Source organism: Dermacentor variabilis, chromosome 2 (genome assembly GCF_050947875.1).
Source record: "Dermacentor variabilis isolate Ectoservices chromosome 2, ASM5094787v1, whole genome shotgun sequence".
NCBI lineage: Eukaryota > Metazoa > Arthropoda > Arachnida > Ixodida > Ixodidae > Dermacentor > Dermacentor variabilis.
In genome coordinates, this window is record NC_134569.1 from 106,629,031 (window position 1) to 106,646,883 (window position 17,853).

At 48.9% G+C, this 17,853-nt stretch overlaps 1 protein-coding gene across 1 annotated transcript in view; it reads right to left on the reverse strand.

Moving 5' to 3' along the window:
* Positions 1–318: 318 nt before the first annotated feature.
* Positions 319–17,853, reverse strand: part of LOC142572485 (uncharacterized) — a 69,609-nt gene continuing 52,074 nt past the window's right edge. Inside the window, exons 20-24 of the mRNA XM_075681640.1 lie at positions 13,545–13,667; positions 12,552–12,658; positions 10,753–10,951; positions 5,690–5,819; positions 319–1,062 (exon numbers count right to left, since the gene is read on the reverse strand). Of these exons, the coding sequence (XP_075537755.1) occupies positions 888–1,062; positions 5,690–5,819; positions 10,753–10,951; positions 12,552–12,658; positions 13,545–13,667 (734 nt within the window). The 3' untranslated portion in view covers positions 319–887. The remainder of the gene's footprint in view (positions 1,063–5,689; positions 5,820–10,752; positions 10,952–12,551; positions 12,659–13,544; positions 13,668–17,853) is intronic.

Consider the following 17,853-nt stretch of genomic DNA (forward strand, 5'->3'; position numbering starts at 1 on the left):
TGTTTTACTCATTCTCTCTTATATTGACGTTCACTTTTCTGTTATCTTTCCCTAAATTTTCTGATATGTCCTTTCTCACATTCTCCTTTCGTTTCTTCTTTTGATATTTCCCTGTTCTTGCAGGGCCCAATTACTGTTTCATAAGTTCATTCTCTTCATTGATCTATTTCCTTTGTACTTACCTTAATTCTCTTTCACACTGCCATTCAAACCTTGGCATTTGAGTGAAAGCCATACTCATCCCCACTTCAATTATCATAATAATCGTATGCGATCATTTACCACATCTCCAAACAAAGCACCCCCCCCCCGCCCCTCTCCCACCTCCTTTTTTTTTCTGTGACACAAGATCGTAGAGCTGCAGTGCAAAACTACAAAGCTAGAGCTTTGGTCTAATTCATTTTCCTCAAGAGGTTCCGGCCGCCAGCTAGCTTTTTTCTATGCGTAGGCAAATATGACATATAAACAAACGAATTCAGCAGGCACCTTTATAAGCGAAGCACGTCGAAAGTTTCCAATGAGACGCGATTTCAGCATTTGAAACAGACACATTGGTTTCAGCGTTATTCACTGTGTAAGCGATGCATCGAGTACTAGACCAAATGCAATGTCACTGTGTTTTGTGGATGCTTTCGTTCGGCACAACTGACGGAGCAGGAGGAAATGCTCTTTCTTTTTTTTTCAATGTTGGAAAATAAATCACCGAGTGTCTATGAATGCTGTAGGAGACATGGGACGTTTGATTAGGGTCGCCGTGGACCCCGCAGAGATGGCGACTCGAACAGCGCAGAAGGAGCGGCCTGAGATGAAGAGGCCGAAATGGGAAGTTCGTCGTCGCGGAAGTGATGGCTCTGCTGGCGGTAGGTCAACACCGTGCGTGCGACACACTAGATGTACGTGCTCTCGAACGAGCGGGGTGGACTCCAGTCAACGAAGAAGCCGTCCTGAGAGGCGCTGTCGCTCGGTGCGGGATGCTTGGAGAGCTCGAATTCGTCACACTCTGCGGTCGAAGCTGTCGAGCTCCTGAAGGGAACGCCGCTAACTTCCAGGCTACGGTGCTTCCTGCATATCAAAGAGGATGGGTAGGAAATGCCTGTTGTATATGTCTCTAGAAATATATATACTCCTGCAAGAAGCAATAAACTGAAATGTTGGATGCGCAAACGAACGTCCGCGAAGGACCTGATGTTCCCGCGTTGGTGGCTCGGGAATGGAGACGCGATTGTTACGACAATTACAACCCGGATACAAGGAACCGCGCGGCTATATATACTGGCAGATGTCATGTCCAAACCGCGCCTATAGCTGCTAACTTCATTCCTTCTTTCATCCCTAGAGGGCGCCCGACTTCTTGGGCGGTGGTAAAACTATTCCGATTTCCTTAAGTTTGCTCGTACAGTACTGAAATTTAGCTCACTAATATGTTATTATTGCTCAGGAAGAACGAATTCCGGCCGCATTATTGTGTGGTTGACACCTTTTGAAAACTCTAATGATGATTAATATATGGACCTCTATACTTCCATTATAAGAGGCTATACCTTGTGACACGAAGGGAACTGTAGTAGAGCGAAAAGTTGTGCGAGCTGGTACGGGTTTATTTTATCGTAGAATTGAACAGCGCGCACAATCAGCGAGAGCAGTGTTTCGTGCGCGCACGCACGCATGCACGCATTACGGAAAAGCGAGCTTTTAGTGCGTCCGGTATTCCGGCAAGCCCGGGCGTTTTGCCGGTTGAATGGGGGCGTAAACGTGAGTGGCCAGATTAGCGGCGCCAGCTGGTGGTGCAAGGCTCAGCCACAAGGCAATCCACAAGATCACACACCACAGGCCTTAAACACAGCGACTGATAAGATGAAGAGGACAAAAAAAGAACATAGCATACTGAACCACAACAGAACTGAAACGAAGCATCAGCGACCTTAAAAACCAAAAAGCAGTAGGCCCTGATGATATCCCCAATGAATTCCTAAAAACACTAAAGACAAAAGCAAGAGAGGGACTACAAGACTACGTCAACAGCATCCTTAATTCGGGTCAAATTCCACAAGCTTGGAAAGAGGCAAAAGTGACCCTCGTACACAAGGGCAAAGAGAGAGAGAGAAAAAAACATTTATTCGGACCATCGAGGTGGTTGCTCTTGAGGTCGAGTGGGTGGTGTCCTCATTCCAGGACTCCACTGGCCATGGCTGCTCGACGTACTTGCTGGACGAGAGCTTCTTGTCCCGCCAGGGTATCGCCGGTCAGCTGTACCTCCCACCGCTCAAATGACGTGCTAGGAGTCTTTAAGTGTTGAGGTTTGCCCTCGCACCCCCACGAGATGTGAAAGAGTGTAGGGCGTGTGTCGCCGCACCAGGGGCAGATGCCGCGATATGTATGTGGGAACATTTTACTGTATCTGTGTAGGTTTGGAAATGTGTTAGTCTGTATAAGTCGGAGAGCTACGGCATCTTCAGTGCTGAGCTTTTGAAAACCCAATTGAACAACTAAATTCATGTCGCCCGATATCTATACTGAGCAATGCACAAAAGCTGTTCAGCGCAATCCTCAACAGAACACTACAAAAGTTCTGTGAATCAAATAGCATATTCACAGAGTCTCAAAAGGGCTTCAGACTAAACCGCAGGACAAGTGACCATATTCACTCTCACCCAAGCTATGGAGATGAAACATAAGGAAAAATCAACGCTATATCTGGCTTTCCTTGATATGGAAAGAGCCTATGACGGTGTTCCCCACTCGAGGCTTTGGCAAAAACTACTGAGCATAGGACTAGGTTGTAAAAGCATAGACCTGCTCAAGAACCTATACACGGATTGCACAGCAGTGTACACACTACAAGAACTAGGGTCGAAGAAAGTCGAGCAAAAGATAGGACTAAAACAAGGATGTACATTGTCCCCAACATTATTCAACATATACATCACACAACTACTCCAAACATTAGACAATAAAGGACCAGGCCTCCACCTGTCCACGATAACAACCGAAAAACAAGAAGACTACACCAAAATTTCATGTCTTGCATTCGCGGACGATATTGTGCTGCTAGCAGAATCAGCCGCTGACCTCCAACACCAGCTCGACATCTGCTCCCAAGTCACAGGAACCGACCAGCTAAGGTTTAACGCTGACAAAAGACAGTGGATGGGGATAAATACGAGCAACACTAACAACGAATTCACCCTCTAAGGGAACCTCGTCAAAAAACATCGGAATACAAATACCTCGGCATAACTCTCAGCGACCAACCAAACTTTCTGGATCCGCATCAGAATGCATTAGTAAAAAAATCTAATCGCCTCAAAGGCCGCATCTGGCACTTGGCCAGACATGCATGCAACCCATACACTATCGGACGCACACTGTGGAAGGGAATAGCAGTACCAGCGACAACATACGCAGACGATGTGCTGGCCTACTCCAGTGAAACCATAATATGCCTGGAGCGTCAGCAAACAGAACTAGGCCGTAGCCACTGCATACCCTGCAGTGGCCACTGCGTAGCCACTGCATAACAGCATATATAGCCACTGCAAATGCAGCAGTAAGCGGGGAAATGAGCTGGTCCTCGTACGAGGCACGGGAGGCGAGGTCCAAATTACAATATGCCGGCAGACTCAGATTCATGGTAAACACAAATTACAGTCGCAGAATGTTCCTACGCCTAAGATACAAAAACATAAAGACGACTTGGATTCGGAAATACACGTCCCTAGACGCGAAATACAGCGAAAATTCAAAACACCACGACACTAAGACAGAGGCAGAGTGGCGCAAAGCAGTCATCAAGGAAATCAATGATGCTGAAAAAACGATTTGACGCACGACAGTGGCAAAAAACCAAAGCCTGGCACTTTATTACCAACACAAGCCGGAACTGTGCCCATCACCAGACTACCGAGGAGATAGAGGCAGCGCCCTGCTGTTTCAAGCCTGCACTGGCGCTCTCCTCACAAACCAACGCCGCCACGAACTATTCGGCGTGGATCCGACGTGCCGCTTGTGTGGTGCACCAGAAGAAACCCTTCTCCACGTGCTACATCAATGTCCGAGACTTCCCGCACATCCCCGATCGTGCACCCTGGCTGAGAGCATGGCGCTGACTTGTCTCACCGAGCAGGACCGAACTACACGCGCCGAGACTACGAAGATCCGGCTAGAACAGTGGGAACGACTGGGCAGGCGAGCCGAATAGGTGAAGGAAACCCCCAGGCAGACATCGCCCAGCTAGAGCCGCCCAGTCACAGCGAGTGGCCGCTGATGCCGACCACCTCAGCTACACGAGCTCCTAAGGCAGAGACGGCCGACCAGGCAGCGACGCAGCTGGGATGCGCTGACTTGAACCGGCACGCCTGGCGCATTGGATTGTCGTGGCTCTGGTGAAATCCGAGGCGACTGGAGCCAGAGAATACAACAAACCGGACCAACCAGACGTACTCACAAACTGTGACTGTGACAAAACTGTGTTTTATGTTCTTACTCTCCTTACTTTCCTTCCTTTTTGCACTTTCAACATCTCCTGTGGCGTTTACAAACGCCTGCCCTGAGTCAAAAGGGATCACGACCACTTACTTCCTTACTTACAACACAAACACAGAGCCAAATACTATATTCTGCTTAGCCGCTGGTGTAAATTCGCGACGGCAGCGTAGTCGTGTTCACAATTACGCCGCTGCCGAAAATTCGCACCAGCAGCGAAGCAGAATACAGCAGGTTACTGAAATTTTAGCTCTGCGTTTGTCTGGTTGAGCTCTATGCCACCAGGTGGTTCCAGCGCTCAGACCGCTAACGTTTACAGCTCCGCCCCTCCGGCAATCCGCCCAAAGTCCGGTATTCCGGCAAGCGCGGGCGGTTTGCCGGTTTAGCGGGGGCGTAAACGTGAATGGCCAGATTCGTGGCGCCAGCTTGTGGCCCAAAGCTCAACCACACAAACACAAAGCTAATTACTATATTCTGCTTAGCTGCTGGTGTAAATTTCCGACAGTGGCGTAATCGTGTTCACAATTACGCCACTGCCAAAATTTGTAAAAGTAGCAAAGCAGGATATAGTGGGTTACTGCAGTTTTAGCTTTGTGTTTGTCTGGTTGAAATCTACGCTACCAGGCGGCTGCACCATTCTGGCCACTCACGTTTACGCCCCCGCAAATCCGGCAATCCGCCCAAACCGCTAGCGGAATAGCGGACAGGCTAAAAGTCTCCACTACCCCCGCTTGCCGGAATAGCGGACACGCTAAAAGTCTCTAATGAGTCGTCTTGAGAAGTCATATTTGGCGAAACATTGGCAACCTGCGCACGCACTCATGCATGAATAATTTTTGATGCGCTTTACATGTGCCTCACATAAGCTACCACCTCCAAAAGAGCGTAATCCGTTCATCACTAGCAAGCTGCACGGACTCGTTTGTTGCGTAAACGTAAGCTAAGTGATCGTTGTCATAGTAGTTTTATGCATCACTCACTCACTCACTCACTCACTCACTCACTCACTCACTCACTCACTCACTCACTCACTCACTCACTCACTCACTCACTCACTCACTCACTCACTCACTCACTCACTCACTCACTCACTCACTCACTCACTCACTCACTCACTCACTCACTCACTCACTCACTCACTCACTCACTCACTCACTCACTCGAACAGTAAGGCTGGAATGATTCGGTCATAAAATGCGCCACTTACCTTCGGCTGATAATTATCACTAGCGCCGCGTTGACGAGCAGTAGGAAGATGGCCACACCGAAGGGAGCCACGACCCACGGAATCAAGGAATGCAGAGACTCGTAGACGTCGTCCTGCACCGACGCTCCCACTGCACGCAGAACAAATGTCATATAGGGTCAGTGCTGTTTTTGTCATGCTTGCACGCGCACACTGCTACGTCACAAGCTATTTAAAGGAACATTAAAGAGTGACACAAAGTTCCGCTTTATTCGGATATTATATTGTCAAGGGCTTGCTTGTTCTTCACGGGCATCGTCACTCTGCTGTTTTGGGCTAGCGTCACGATGCACCGACCGCCGGACACGTAGGCGTATCACGCACGTATGATCGCATCCACCGGCGCTTCTTTTGGTCTGTTCTCTACCGTTCTGTGAGACAGTAGGTAGCGGCTTGTGACCTCCGCCAGCGACGCAAGACACCTGCCCTACTGCCTGCTGGCAGCCTTCAGCCCCTTTACATCGCTGATGAAACATTTTTTAGGTTCGGACTTGCTCTTCTAGGACCTTTCGCGGTGTCAACCACTTGTAATAGATTGGTTTCAGTCGCTACGTTGCAGGCGCCACGGTGTCCCTCGTCAGTTAATCGCGGACCGCGGCCGCAGCTTCCTGTCTAAAGTAGTTGACATTCTTCGTTCCTGCTAGGCCAGTCACAAGTTCACCACAGCGTACCATACACAGACAAACCGCCTTACTGAAGGCCTCAACCGTACCATCACAAATATGGTTGCTATGCCCGAGCCTGAGGACCACCGGGACTGGGATATCAACCTGCCTTTTGTGACCTTCGCCAATAACTCTTCCCGGCACGACACAGTTGGCTACTCAACTTTTTATATACTGTTTAGTAACAACCCACGATTGCCCATGGACACCATACACCATCATCACGCAGACATGTCCACTGCCTGTGCTCGTGATGCTCTTGGCCGTGCTGACATCCCCCCCGCCCCCCCCCCCCCCCAGATTACCCTGATCGCTTATCGGCTTCACAGGTTTACCAAAAATGTCTTTATGACCCCCGAGACCGGGAGGTGCACTTCCCTCCTGGTTCGCTCGCCTTGCTGTGGTTACCGTCATGTCGCGCTGGCCTATGCGGAAAACTTCGCTCACGTTATGTTGGCCCCTACCGCGTCGTACGCAAACCCACTAACGTGACCTACGTACGAGGTCGCTCCGCCAAATCCCGAGTCACCGCCTGTCACAATCACTAGTGACATAGCCCATGTCTCGCACCTTAAATCGCATCACTTTTGTCTGACGGCGTGGATATCTGGTGTGCACGCTCTAGCTCTAATAGTGCTGCAGCGTTGCGCGCCTTGCCTTGTAAACATATCTTCTGCATACAGTTTTTCCCCGCAAGAATGTTATACTTCTGGAATAACAAATATGTCAATTTCAAAATTTTATGAGGTTCTTTAAGCCTGGAAGCGCATCTAATTGCAACGGGTAGCAACGTGCCACTTTGAATTTCGCGCAGTAGTTTCGCATAACGTCACAAAATTTTAAGGCGTCAGCTGAAGGTTGGCTAGGTTCTTGTCAATGACAGAAGAGTACATTGTATTCGAAAACAAACAAATACTAAGCCTGACGGCTCTGCAAAGCTTCTCCTGGTAAGAAATGGCCAAGGTGCGCGAAAATATACAGTGAAATCCATAATGTCCCGCTGATTTCATCAGCGTCGCGCCTTGAAAGCAAAATTGAAGATGTTAAAAAAGAATCGCAGACCCGCCATGTAGAGACTTTGGAGATAGGTAACACAGTAGAGTTCGGGAAACTCCAGCAATGCATAATCTACCACCGGACATTCGGATTGAATGACGCTATCAAAATATGACATCACGATGATCTGGTGGGAGATCTGCACGGTGACGTCGCCACGTCGCCTCTTGTTATTGCGTCTTTTCTGGCTTACGTGCTTTCTCTAGCAGTAAGAGGGGCTTGCTTTTTCTTTTTCTTTTTTGCTATTGCAGAAGCATAATTTGACAATACATCTCAGCGTAATATTACTTTTAAGTGTCCCTTTAAGAGGAAGCTTTAGCCTGGGGGCTATCCTATCTAATCTAAATCCTATCTAAATACATGGAAACGGAGAAATAATTTTTATTGGAAACCACTGCACCAACCTTGATGAGGTTTGCAGCATTTAAAAGAACTAGTTTAAATGCAGTAAGCTAGGCTATAAAATTTAGAACTGTTTAACTCAGCAATGCAAAACGATACCACAATTCTGTAAACTGCATCTAATAGTACATACAAAGAGGACAAGAATGATGGCTCACAAGGATGGCGCTGGAGAATCTTAATGGCCGATCGGGCCGGATGGCATTACGAATAAAATGTTACGGAATTTAGACGATGGGTCAATTGAGATCAATAGCTGATGGAAGCAAGACTCTTTCCCAGAAGAGTGGAAACTTGCAACTACTGTTCTGATACCCAAACCGGGGAAGGCCATAGGGCTTGAACATCTCGGACCCATTTCCCTGACATCGTGTTTGGGGAAAGTCGCTGAGCACGTCATTTTAAATAGGCTAACGCGTTATGTTGAGGGCAATGGGGTCTTTCCGCACTCGATGAAAGGATTTCGGCCCGGCCACTCGACTCAGGATGCTATAATCAAGATTAAGCATCAGCTTCTTGACCGGCGGACAAGGGATACTAAGGCACTAATTGGACTTGACGTGGAAAAAGCTTTCGATAAAATCCGACATATTTTTCATTCTACGGGTGCTATCGGACTTGAATATGGGGCAGCGGCTTTTCCATTTTGTCAAGGCTTTCCTTATGGATAGACGGACATGTCTCAGGTTTGGGGAGATAAAGTCGGAAGTCTTTAAATTGGGTTGCTGTGGTACTCCGCAGGGATCCTTACTCTCGCCTATGTTATTCAATCTGGCGACGTGGAAGTTGGCTAATATACACTGGACACTGTCCAGGGTATTGGCTATTCTATCTACGTGGATGACGTTACTATATGGGGTGTCGGTGGTAGTGATGGAGAGCTTGAGGCTAGGCTGCAGAAGGTGGTAACGCTTACGGAAGAGTATTTTGGTCTTATTGGGCTCAAGTGCTCCCCTAAAAGTCGGAGTTGTTGATCTTCAAATCTAAGAAGCTAGGTCGTAGGACGAAGGGTTGGGTACCGGAAGTTGAACCTTGCATTAGAATCCGTACTAGGGAAGGGCCGTTGATACCCAAAGTTGAAGCAATCAGGGTCCTCGGTTTTGTACTTGAAGCGAATGGATCGAACATTAGAACCATTCAGCGATTACCAAGAAGACGGAGGAGGCCATAACACTTATAAGAAGGATCTCTAAAGGGCATGGGGGTTTGGAAAGGTGGGGGGGAGAAAGATAAATTGGAAGCTTTAATCAGAAAAGCCGTCAAGGCTGCGCTTGGTCTGCCTGTGAATACGTCAAACGATATGTTGTTACGACTGGGTTTGCATAATACTTTAGATGAAATTGCCGAGGCTCAGCGTACGGCACAGAGAGATAGGTTGCTAGGTACACCAGCGGGTAGGTGTACCTAGCAAATATACCTAGGTATATCTTAGAGCCAATTGAAGAATCGGTGGCTGTGTCGCCCGATGGGGCGCCCCTACACGAGTTGAACGTAAACCTTAGGGCCAACATCACGGTTCGCCCGTTTCCGCGGAATGTGCACCTCGTGCACAATGTAGGGAGGCGGGTCGCGAGAGCTAGGGCTTTGTTGCGGGAGGCAGCGGATCAGGAGAAAACGTCTGCGTTTGTTGACGCCGCATGAATTAATGGGAAAGATGCTTATTCGGTGGTGGTGGTAGATGGCAAAGGGAGCGCTAGAAATGCCTCTTCCATTTATGCCAAAGAACCGCGGGTCGCCGAGCAGGTGGCTATTGCTCTAGCACTAATTGATTCAAGAAGAGATTTGGTGTTTAGCGACTCGCGATCTGCGATTAAAGCCTTCTCGAGAGGAGTTGTTGCGGAACCGGCTAACAGTCTGCTGCAGGGTAGAGATATCACTTCGCATACAGTTACTTGGTTCCCGGCGCACATGGGGGACAGTGGAGGGAGCCCCGCGTAACCTCAACGAGGTGGCGCACAGGGATGCACGAGGATTAGTGTGCCGTATACTCCCTGAAGGGGCTGGATCTCCCGCTCCAGAGTTCAGGGACCAACTGTTAACCAACAACGAGATCACCAAGCACTATTACTTAGGGCGCAGGGCATTCCCCCTGCCACATTCTAAATTAAATAGACCACAGGCGGTTACACTAAGGCTTCTGCAGACACGAACGTACCCTAATCCGGTCATCATAAATAAAATTAATTCGGATTGGGGGGTTTCACTCTATTGTAGTAAGTGTGGGGGTTTGCTGGATTTAGAACACATGCTTTGGCGCTGCTTGGCGTTGGCCGGTGATGGTTCTCGAGGTGAACAGTGGCGGCAGCGGATGCTGCACAGTGAAGTGCTGGCGGACCAACTCAGGGCTGTCCCGAGGGCCCGCGCGACGGCAGAGGGGCTCGGCCTCTCTGTCCCGACGTGGGAGCGGCCCGCATCAGTCCCAGACTGATCCCTCAGGACCTAAATAAACTTGGTCATACCATATCACTAATATGTGAGTAGGATGTTTGCAAAACCCTCATAAACAATGTAACAAACTGACGTAAGATACAAACTGATACGTCAAATTTGTCCGCTTTAGATTCTATAACCGATGCAGTTTGCAAAATTGCGATTGGGAAGCTTGTGCTTCCATTTTTTCTGAAACTTACCAATCTACGGCAATATTTGCGAGAAAAGAAATATCCTGGGTCTAACTCCAGTCGCTAGAATTTAGCTTTCTCCCTCAAATGCTACAAATTTCACTCAAATCGGTTCATGGGCTGCCTCATAAAAGCATTTTTTTTGCGTTTTACGTGTATTTGAATGGGCGGCGTCGGAGCTGTACCCGAGCTAAAGTTTCGTCTTAATCGAGAGCTAAGAGATAGCAGCTTGTGTTGACGGTACGCAGCTGCATCATCAGTCTGCGCGCGTGTCCCTCACCCAAGGAGAGCGTGGCGAAGTGAACCGTGAGGGGAGGGCCGCGCCCTACGCTCGTGGTGGCCCTGACTTGGGCATTGTAGCTCCGCCCGTTCAAGAGCTGGGACAGCAGCAGCTCCCTGACGTCGGGTCCCACCGTCGTGGCTAGTAGGACAGAGCTGTTATCCCCCGTGGCGTTGTCGACCTGCTCCGTTACCACAATCTGTACAAAGAAGGAACCAACGTTCAATAGGGATGTTCCAAGCGTACGTCCGGCGTTTACGAAAGAAAAAAGGGAGAACGAAGGTCACAGCAAAGGAAACGGAAACGCGAGTTCGAGAGGGAAGTGATCGTAATTTTTCGTAGCTATTAGCGCTGCACAGATTTGTGGTTTCGGGACGCTAAACGTACGCAGACAGAAAGAAAACACGAACAAAAAGGGGCATGAATAACATGAACGTACCACTGGAATAACTGCGCGTTTCATTTTACGGCGAAAACTTCATTTTGCTTTCCTCTTGTCCTTGAGCGCGTACGCACACTTCGCGAATAGGAGATGGAGAAAATAGAAAGCAGGTTTATGATGAGCAGCGGTAGAAGAAGGGGTATTCATTGGAGCCAACGCTTCGATAAAGGGACTTGTCTTAGGGCAGCAAGTTCGTCAGGGATGCGCGGGGGGGGGGGGGGTCAACAGCTGCTGCCCTGACGAAGACGACTGCCTTGCCGAAAAGTTGGCCCCAGCGACATTCTACCACTGTTTACCATTTCAAGCTTCTATCGTCCTGCTAGCATTTTTCTTTGGATAGCAGGTTAATGCATCACCGGATCTTTACTCTCCATGCGCGCGTTAAAGGGAGACTAAAGTGAAAAATTATTTCTTCTGCATCAGTAAATTACCGTTCTACAACACCAAAAAAACACTACACTTGCAACGCTAAGGCGTTTGGTAAACCAGAAAAAGCGCAAGAACGAAATACGGGTGGCGACGACTACTTAAGTTCCCGTACCTGGGGGCTGTGACGTCTTGGATTTTGATGGCATCTTCTAGGGCCTACTAATTATACATAGCGGTACAGATTGACTACAATGGGTTCTAAAGGAACCAAATATTAAACATGACAAGTTTCGGGTACCTTTATTCAGCCAACGCGGCCCAAATGCGAAAACATACTTTGGAATCCCTGACGTCACGCTGACGTACCGGCGCTGGGGTTTCGGCGCGAAATTCAAATACTGCCACTTGAAGCTTCATTTTCTATTCTAATAATCAAACTTATTTTTTGAAATGACTTCCTGCAGGGTTCTGAAACAATGCTTCATTAGTCTAAACTGATTTATTGTTTCGCTTTAGTGTCCCTTTAAAGTCGAACCGCAAGCTTACGAGTAAGGCAACGTCATTTGTATAGTAACTTCTCACTTTAATACATTTTGTTTGATTCAACTATGGTACACATTACAAAGCTCGTCAAACGCAAGAGTATTTAATAATACTCGAACAATAATTCTTGTAAATAGCAGTGGTGTTAATCTCTCTCGTCTGCGTCCTTATTTAAGATGTTCTCTCTCTCTCTCTCCATATATATATATATATATATATATATATATATATATATATATATATATATATATATATATATATATATATATATATATATATATATATATATAATCTATATCTCGCAATATAATAATAAACATATATCTTGCATGTTCGACTCGAGTAAAACACGATAGCCAAATTGCTTTGTTGGAGTAGATTCCTCATCTGAAAACACTTGCTCTTCCGTTGTGTCATGAGTATATCAACAGAACTGAGCACCCACCTCGTAACCAGTGAGGACTCCGTTGGGTTCTTCGGGTGGTTGCCAGGACAAGCGAACAGCTGTCTCGTTAACCTCCTCGACTACGGGCCCCACCGGTTCACTGGGCACTGCGAATGACATTCATGATTACGCGTAAATCACCGAGCTATAAAGCCTGTGTGTTCGCACACCAACACTTAGGAAAAAAATTGACAATCATTTTAGCATGCGCCGAAGAGGGTGAAGGCGAAAGCCTGCGCACTCAAGCGACAGTTATTAAATTACTTGACATTCTCATTCGAATGCGTTGGTTCGAGTGGGTTCGAGCGCCTTAACTGACGCTGCATTAATTAACTGTGCCTTAATTAACTTCGCCCTAATTAACAGCAAAGGTCGTGGGTTCGACTACCACCAGAAGTCGAGACCGCGACTCCCTCCGAAGATCGTGGGTTCGAGTGCCTGAATTAAATTTATCCTAATTTACCTTTTTTGGCAGTATGAGTGGCATCGGAGCCAGTTGTGGAAGAAGACGACGATGAATGCGCGGGCAGTGGCACTGGCGCATGTGTGCGCGAGGCGAGCTCACGTGACTTTCTGTACCGCACGCCGCGTTTTCCAGACCACTGGGGTGGGGTGGGGGGGGGGGGGGGGTATGAGCCACCTAAGGCTGTCGCCTTAATAAAGCTTGCACGATAATAGAGCCCAGTTCCATTACCTTGAAACGCTTTGTTTTGTGGCAGCTGTCACGTTGCGGAAGCAAGGCTTGTTAAGGTTGACAGGATGACAAAATGATGACAGGGAGGCCTGTTCCTCCGGCTGTTACGCATACGTTCTTCTTAAATGCCTTATGCAAACCAATTCAATATATCTATCCGTGCGATGACTAGACTCTTGAAGTTCAAGTATCTTTACTGCTGGAGCTAAACAAAAAAAAAAGAAGAAAACAATGACAAAGAAAACCGCGCAAGAACGTAAGCTGGGCATCACTTGGATTTCAAGGAGGAATGCGCTCACCGTCTTCTGTAGTGCTGACCGTCACACGAGGACTGAGAGGCCCTGCTCCGGCGCTGTTGACAGCTCTCACGCGCATTGTGTGCTTCTGGAAAGGCATTAGACCCTGGAGCGTCAGGTTCGTGTCTGGGGGAAAGAGCAAAACGAAACCCGCTGAATCACAAATCTGGAGAGCGCAAGGCTACGGAGAAAGTGCAGAGAAACAAAGGACGAAGAAAGTTGCGGTTGCGATGCTAATATTGGTCAGAAAGGTTTACTGTACGAATAATTTGTGATAAACATGAATTTATCCGACACCTGCGAGCACAGCATGAAATTACAGATTCGTAATCTACGGCAGTTTAGGACGACCTCAACAGTGCATGAATTATTTGATGTGTGCCTGAAATTATCGGAAATCAAGTTCTCACGTATCACCACGTAAGATGTACGGAAGAACGTGCTTGCGCTTAGTTGCGTACACAGATATACCTATAGCATACACGGCTAACGACGAAAAAAGAAAGGAGAATAAAGAATATAAGATAAACAAATATATTTGCTGTATGAACGCCGCCTTCACGACATCTGTCTTGTCGCGTTTCCAACTTTCGTCATAAACCATCTCCACGTGTCCAATACTTTCGTTGTGATAGTAATTGTCGTCGTCGCTGTCGGCGTCGCCGTGACGTTTCGTATATATTTAGATGTATGTATGTATATGCCATGTCATGCTTGTTGCGTTTCGCCTGCGACACGTGGTTTTGCCGGCGCGACTGCGGCGGGGCGGCGGACATTTTGGCCCGATCGTCGTCGCCGCAACACTCATCGCCAGGTGTTTCCAGGCGCGACTGCGGCGATGCGACCGCCTAGGGATCATCCTCGCATTCCAGTCATTGTGCCCGAAACAGGCGATGCCAAAGCAGGGATCTCATTCCAGTCATTGTGCCCGAAACAGGCGATGCCAAAGCAGGGATCTCGTTCCAGTCATTATGCCCGAAACAGGCGATGCCAAAGCAGGGACCATCCTCTCATTACAGTCATTGTGTCCGACCGGCAGCGCCACGACAGGGTGCTACGAGATCGTGCTCGACATGGTGCTACGGCATCGCTACGACAGTGTGCGTCACCATTAGCCCATTGTACATTCACGTGCTCGTCTTTTGAGGGGTTCCTTCTTGCCCTCAACTGCGAGAGTATAAAAACAGCTGCCCCCGGACGCCAAAAGGAGGGCTCCGATTTCTTCTGTTGAGTGAAGTGCTCTCCCGTCTCTCTACTACGGTCAAACCTGACCGCCAACTCTTTGCGATGTTAAAATAAACAAGTTGTTTCGTTGTTACCAGTCGACTCTTGCTTTGCCGGGACCTTCGGATGCTTCCAGTTGTACCCCAGGCCGCCAGGCCAACGCTACCCTTGGGGCTTGCGACCCAGGTACAACCACGGGCGTCAGCGCCGAGTTCCCAACAGATCGTACCAGCAGTCCGATCCCAAACATCTGGTGGCAGCGGTGGGATCGCCTCCGACGTCAAACAACTGTCTGCCAGCGGTGAGATCGCGACAACGGAGGCCAGCAGCGAAGAGATGCAGTTGACTGTATGCTGAGCAGCTCAACGACGATCCGGGAGCAGTGCAACGAGCCCTGTGTGACGACTGGTTGCCTGCAGCGGAACGACTGCGCGGAATTCCTGCCTGCGAGGTTTGGTGAGTGCGGGACTTTCTTCATCTGAGCTTTGCCAGGCTTTTGTTAGTGTTAGAAACAGAGCTGGTAATTGTGGTTGTCGTTGCTGCCGGGTTAGTTTGCGGCAAGACAATAGTAAGCAGTAGAGAAAGCAGCATTCAGAGCAGCCATGGATTTGAAGTCGTTGCGCAAACCGAAATTGTTGGAGCTTGCAAGAGAGTTGGGTCTGGATGTCTCAGACAAACTAAGAAAACCAGAACTGATAAAGGCTATTCTTGAGTTAGAGGCTGAGGATGACGAGCTGTCGGAATGCCTTGAGACTATTGAAGAGAGGGAGACTGCAAAAAAAGAAGAGCGTGAACGTAAAGAACAGAAAGAGCGAGAGCAACAAGAGCGTGACCGTCAACACGCTTTGGAAATGAAGCGTCTTGAGGTAGAGATGGAACGCGCTCGTAATGGAAGTCAGGCACACGGTGCAGGAGAACGCGTATTGTTCAAAATGACGGACCTGATGCGGCCGTTTAAGCTTGGAGAGGACATTGGTTTGTTCCTGGTTAACTTTGAGCGAACGTGCGAGAAGCAGGGGTTCTCTCGGGAAACGTGGCCACAGCGCTTGCTCACTTTGTTACCCGGCGAGGCGGCCGACGTAGTCGCTCGCTTGGATAGAGAGGAGGCAGAGGATTTCGACACAGTGAAATCGAGTCTTCTAAAAAAGTACCGGCTGTCTGCGGAGGCGTTCCGTCGGAAGTTTCGGGAAAATGAGAAAGGCAGAAGTGAGTCATATACAGAGTTTGCGTATAGGCTTATGTCGAACATGCAGGAGTGGCTCAAAGAAGAGAAAGCGTTTGGTGACCACGATAAAGTTCTGCAGTGCTTCGGGCTAGAACAGTTTTATAGTCGGTTACCGGAGAACGTGCGATACTGGGTCTTGGATAGGCCAGACGTGAGTACGGTGGCTAGAGCCGCTGAGCTAGCCGAGGAGTTTGTGACGCGTCGAGCTCGCGGAGCTAAGGACGGTCAAAAGGGTGAATTTGGCTCCAAGTCTGAGAGGCCAAGGTTCACGCCCATGAGATTTAAGGGGGACACGCGTAGTGAGGATGCGAGTGAAAGCAATCCGACCAAACGTAAAGAGACGGCAGCCGAAGCCGAACGCAGAAAGCGGTTCGAGATGAGGCGAGCGGGCGTTTGTTATACGTGCCAGAAGCCGGGTCACTTTTCGGCGCAGTGTCCGGAAACAACACCAAAAGTTGTGTTTTTTTCAATAGGCAGCACGGACGAGAACATGAAGCTTCTCGAGCCTTACATGCGAGACCTCCTCGTGAACGGGAAAGAGTGCCGAGTGCTTCGCGATTCCGCAGCTACGATGGATGTAGTTCACCCATCTTACGTAGAACCCCATATGTTCACGGGCGAGTGCGCGTGGATCAAGCAAGCCGTGGAAGCTCATAGCGTGTGTCTGCCAGTAGCAAAAGTGCTTATTGAAGGACCTTTCGGAGCGCTTGAGACGGAGGCGGCAGTGTCATCTATGCTGCCACCCCAGTACCCGTACCTATTTTCAAACAGGTCCGATCACCTCCTGCGCGAGAAGGGGCTTTTGTTTGGTGAAGCTAGTGTTCAGGCCTTAACCAGATCGAAGGTTCGGGAGCTCGCTGCAAAGGCGGTAGTTGCGGGGCCGACGTTATCAAACAACGAAAAAGGGTCAGAGGCGCAGCAAGCTGATATTCCGAGCACGCCCGAACTGAATAAACTTGAGTCTGTAACGTTAAAGGCGCCAGATACTGGAGAGGAAACGCCCGACGCGGGAAAGTTAGAAGAGCTATCTACTGATTTGCTCATCGCGCCTACGTCAGACGGACTTGATAGGTTGCTAAAAGTCAGCCGGACGGCTTTGATAGCCGAGCAAAAAAAGGATGGCAGCCTGGAAAACGTGCGCTGCAATGTCAAAGAAGGTATCGCCAGGAAAACTGCGCGTTTTGTGGAAAGAGGTGGAGTCCTGTACCGGAAGTATCTAGACCGCCGAGGAGTGGAGTTCGATCAGCTGGTCGTGCCTCAATGCTATCGTTAGGATCTGTTGCGCTTGTCACATGGGGGTTCGTGGTCCGGACACCTAGGAGTTAAGAAAACTAAGGACCGTCTCTTGCAAGAGTACTATTGGCCAGGGTGTTTTCGGGACGCAGACCATTTCGTGAGGACATGTGACACTTGTCAGCGGGTGGGCAAACCAGGGGACAAATCGAGGGCGCCGTTGAAATTGGTACCTATCATTACGGAGCCTTTTAGACGGCTCGTTATTGATACTGTGGGACCTCTGCCGGTAACAGCCACGGGGTACAGACACATTTTGACTGTGATCTGCCCAGCGACAAAGTTCCCTGAAGCAGTGCCGCTTAAAGAACTCAGCTCAGTTGAGATAGTTAATGCACTACTGTCCATATTTGCGCGAGTTGGTTTCCCTGCGGAAATCCAATCAGATCAGGGCACAGTGTTTACTAGCGCTTTGACGACAACTTTTCTCGAAAGGTGTGGGGTAAAGCTGTTACACAGCTCAGTGTACCACCCACAGTCGAATTCCGTTGAGAAGCTCCACTCCGTCATGAAGCGCGTGTTGAGAGCGTTGTGTTTTGAACATCGAACTGACTGGGAGCTGTGTCTGCC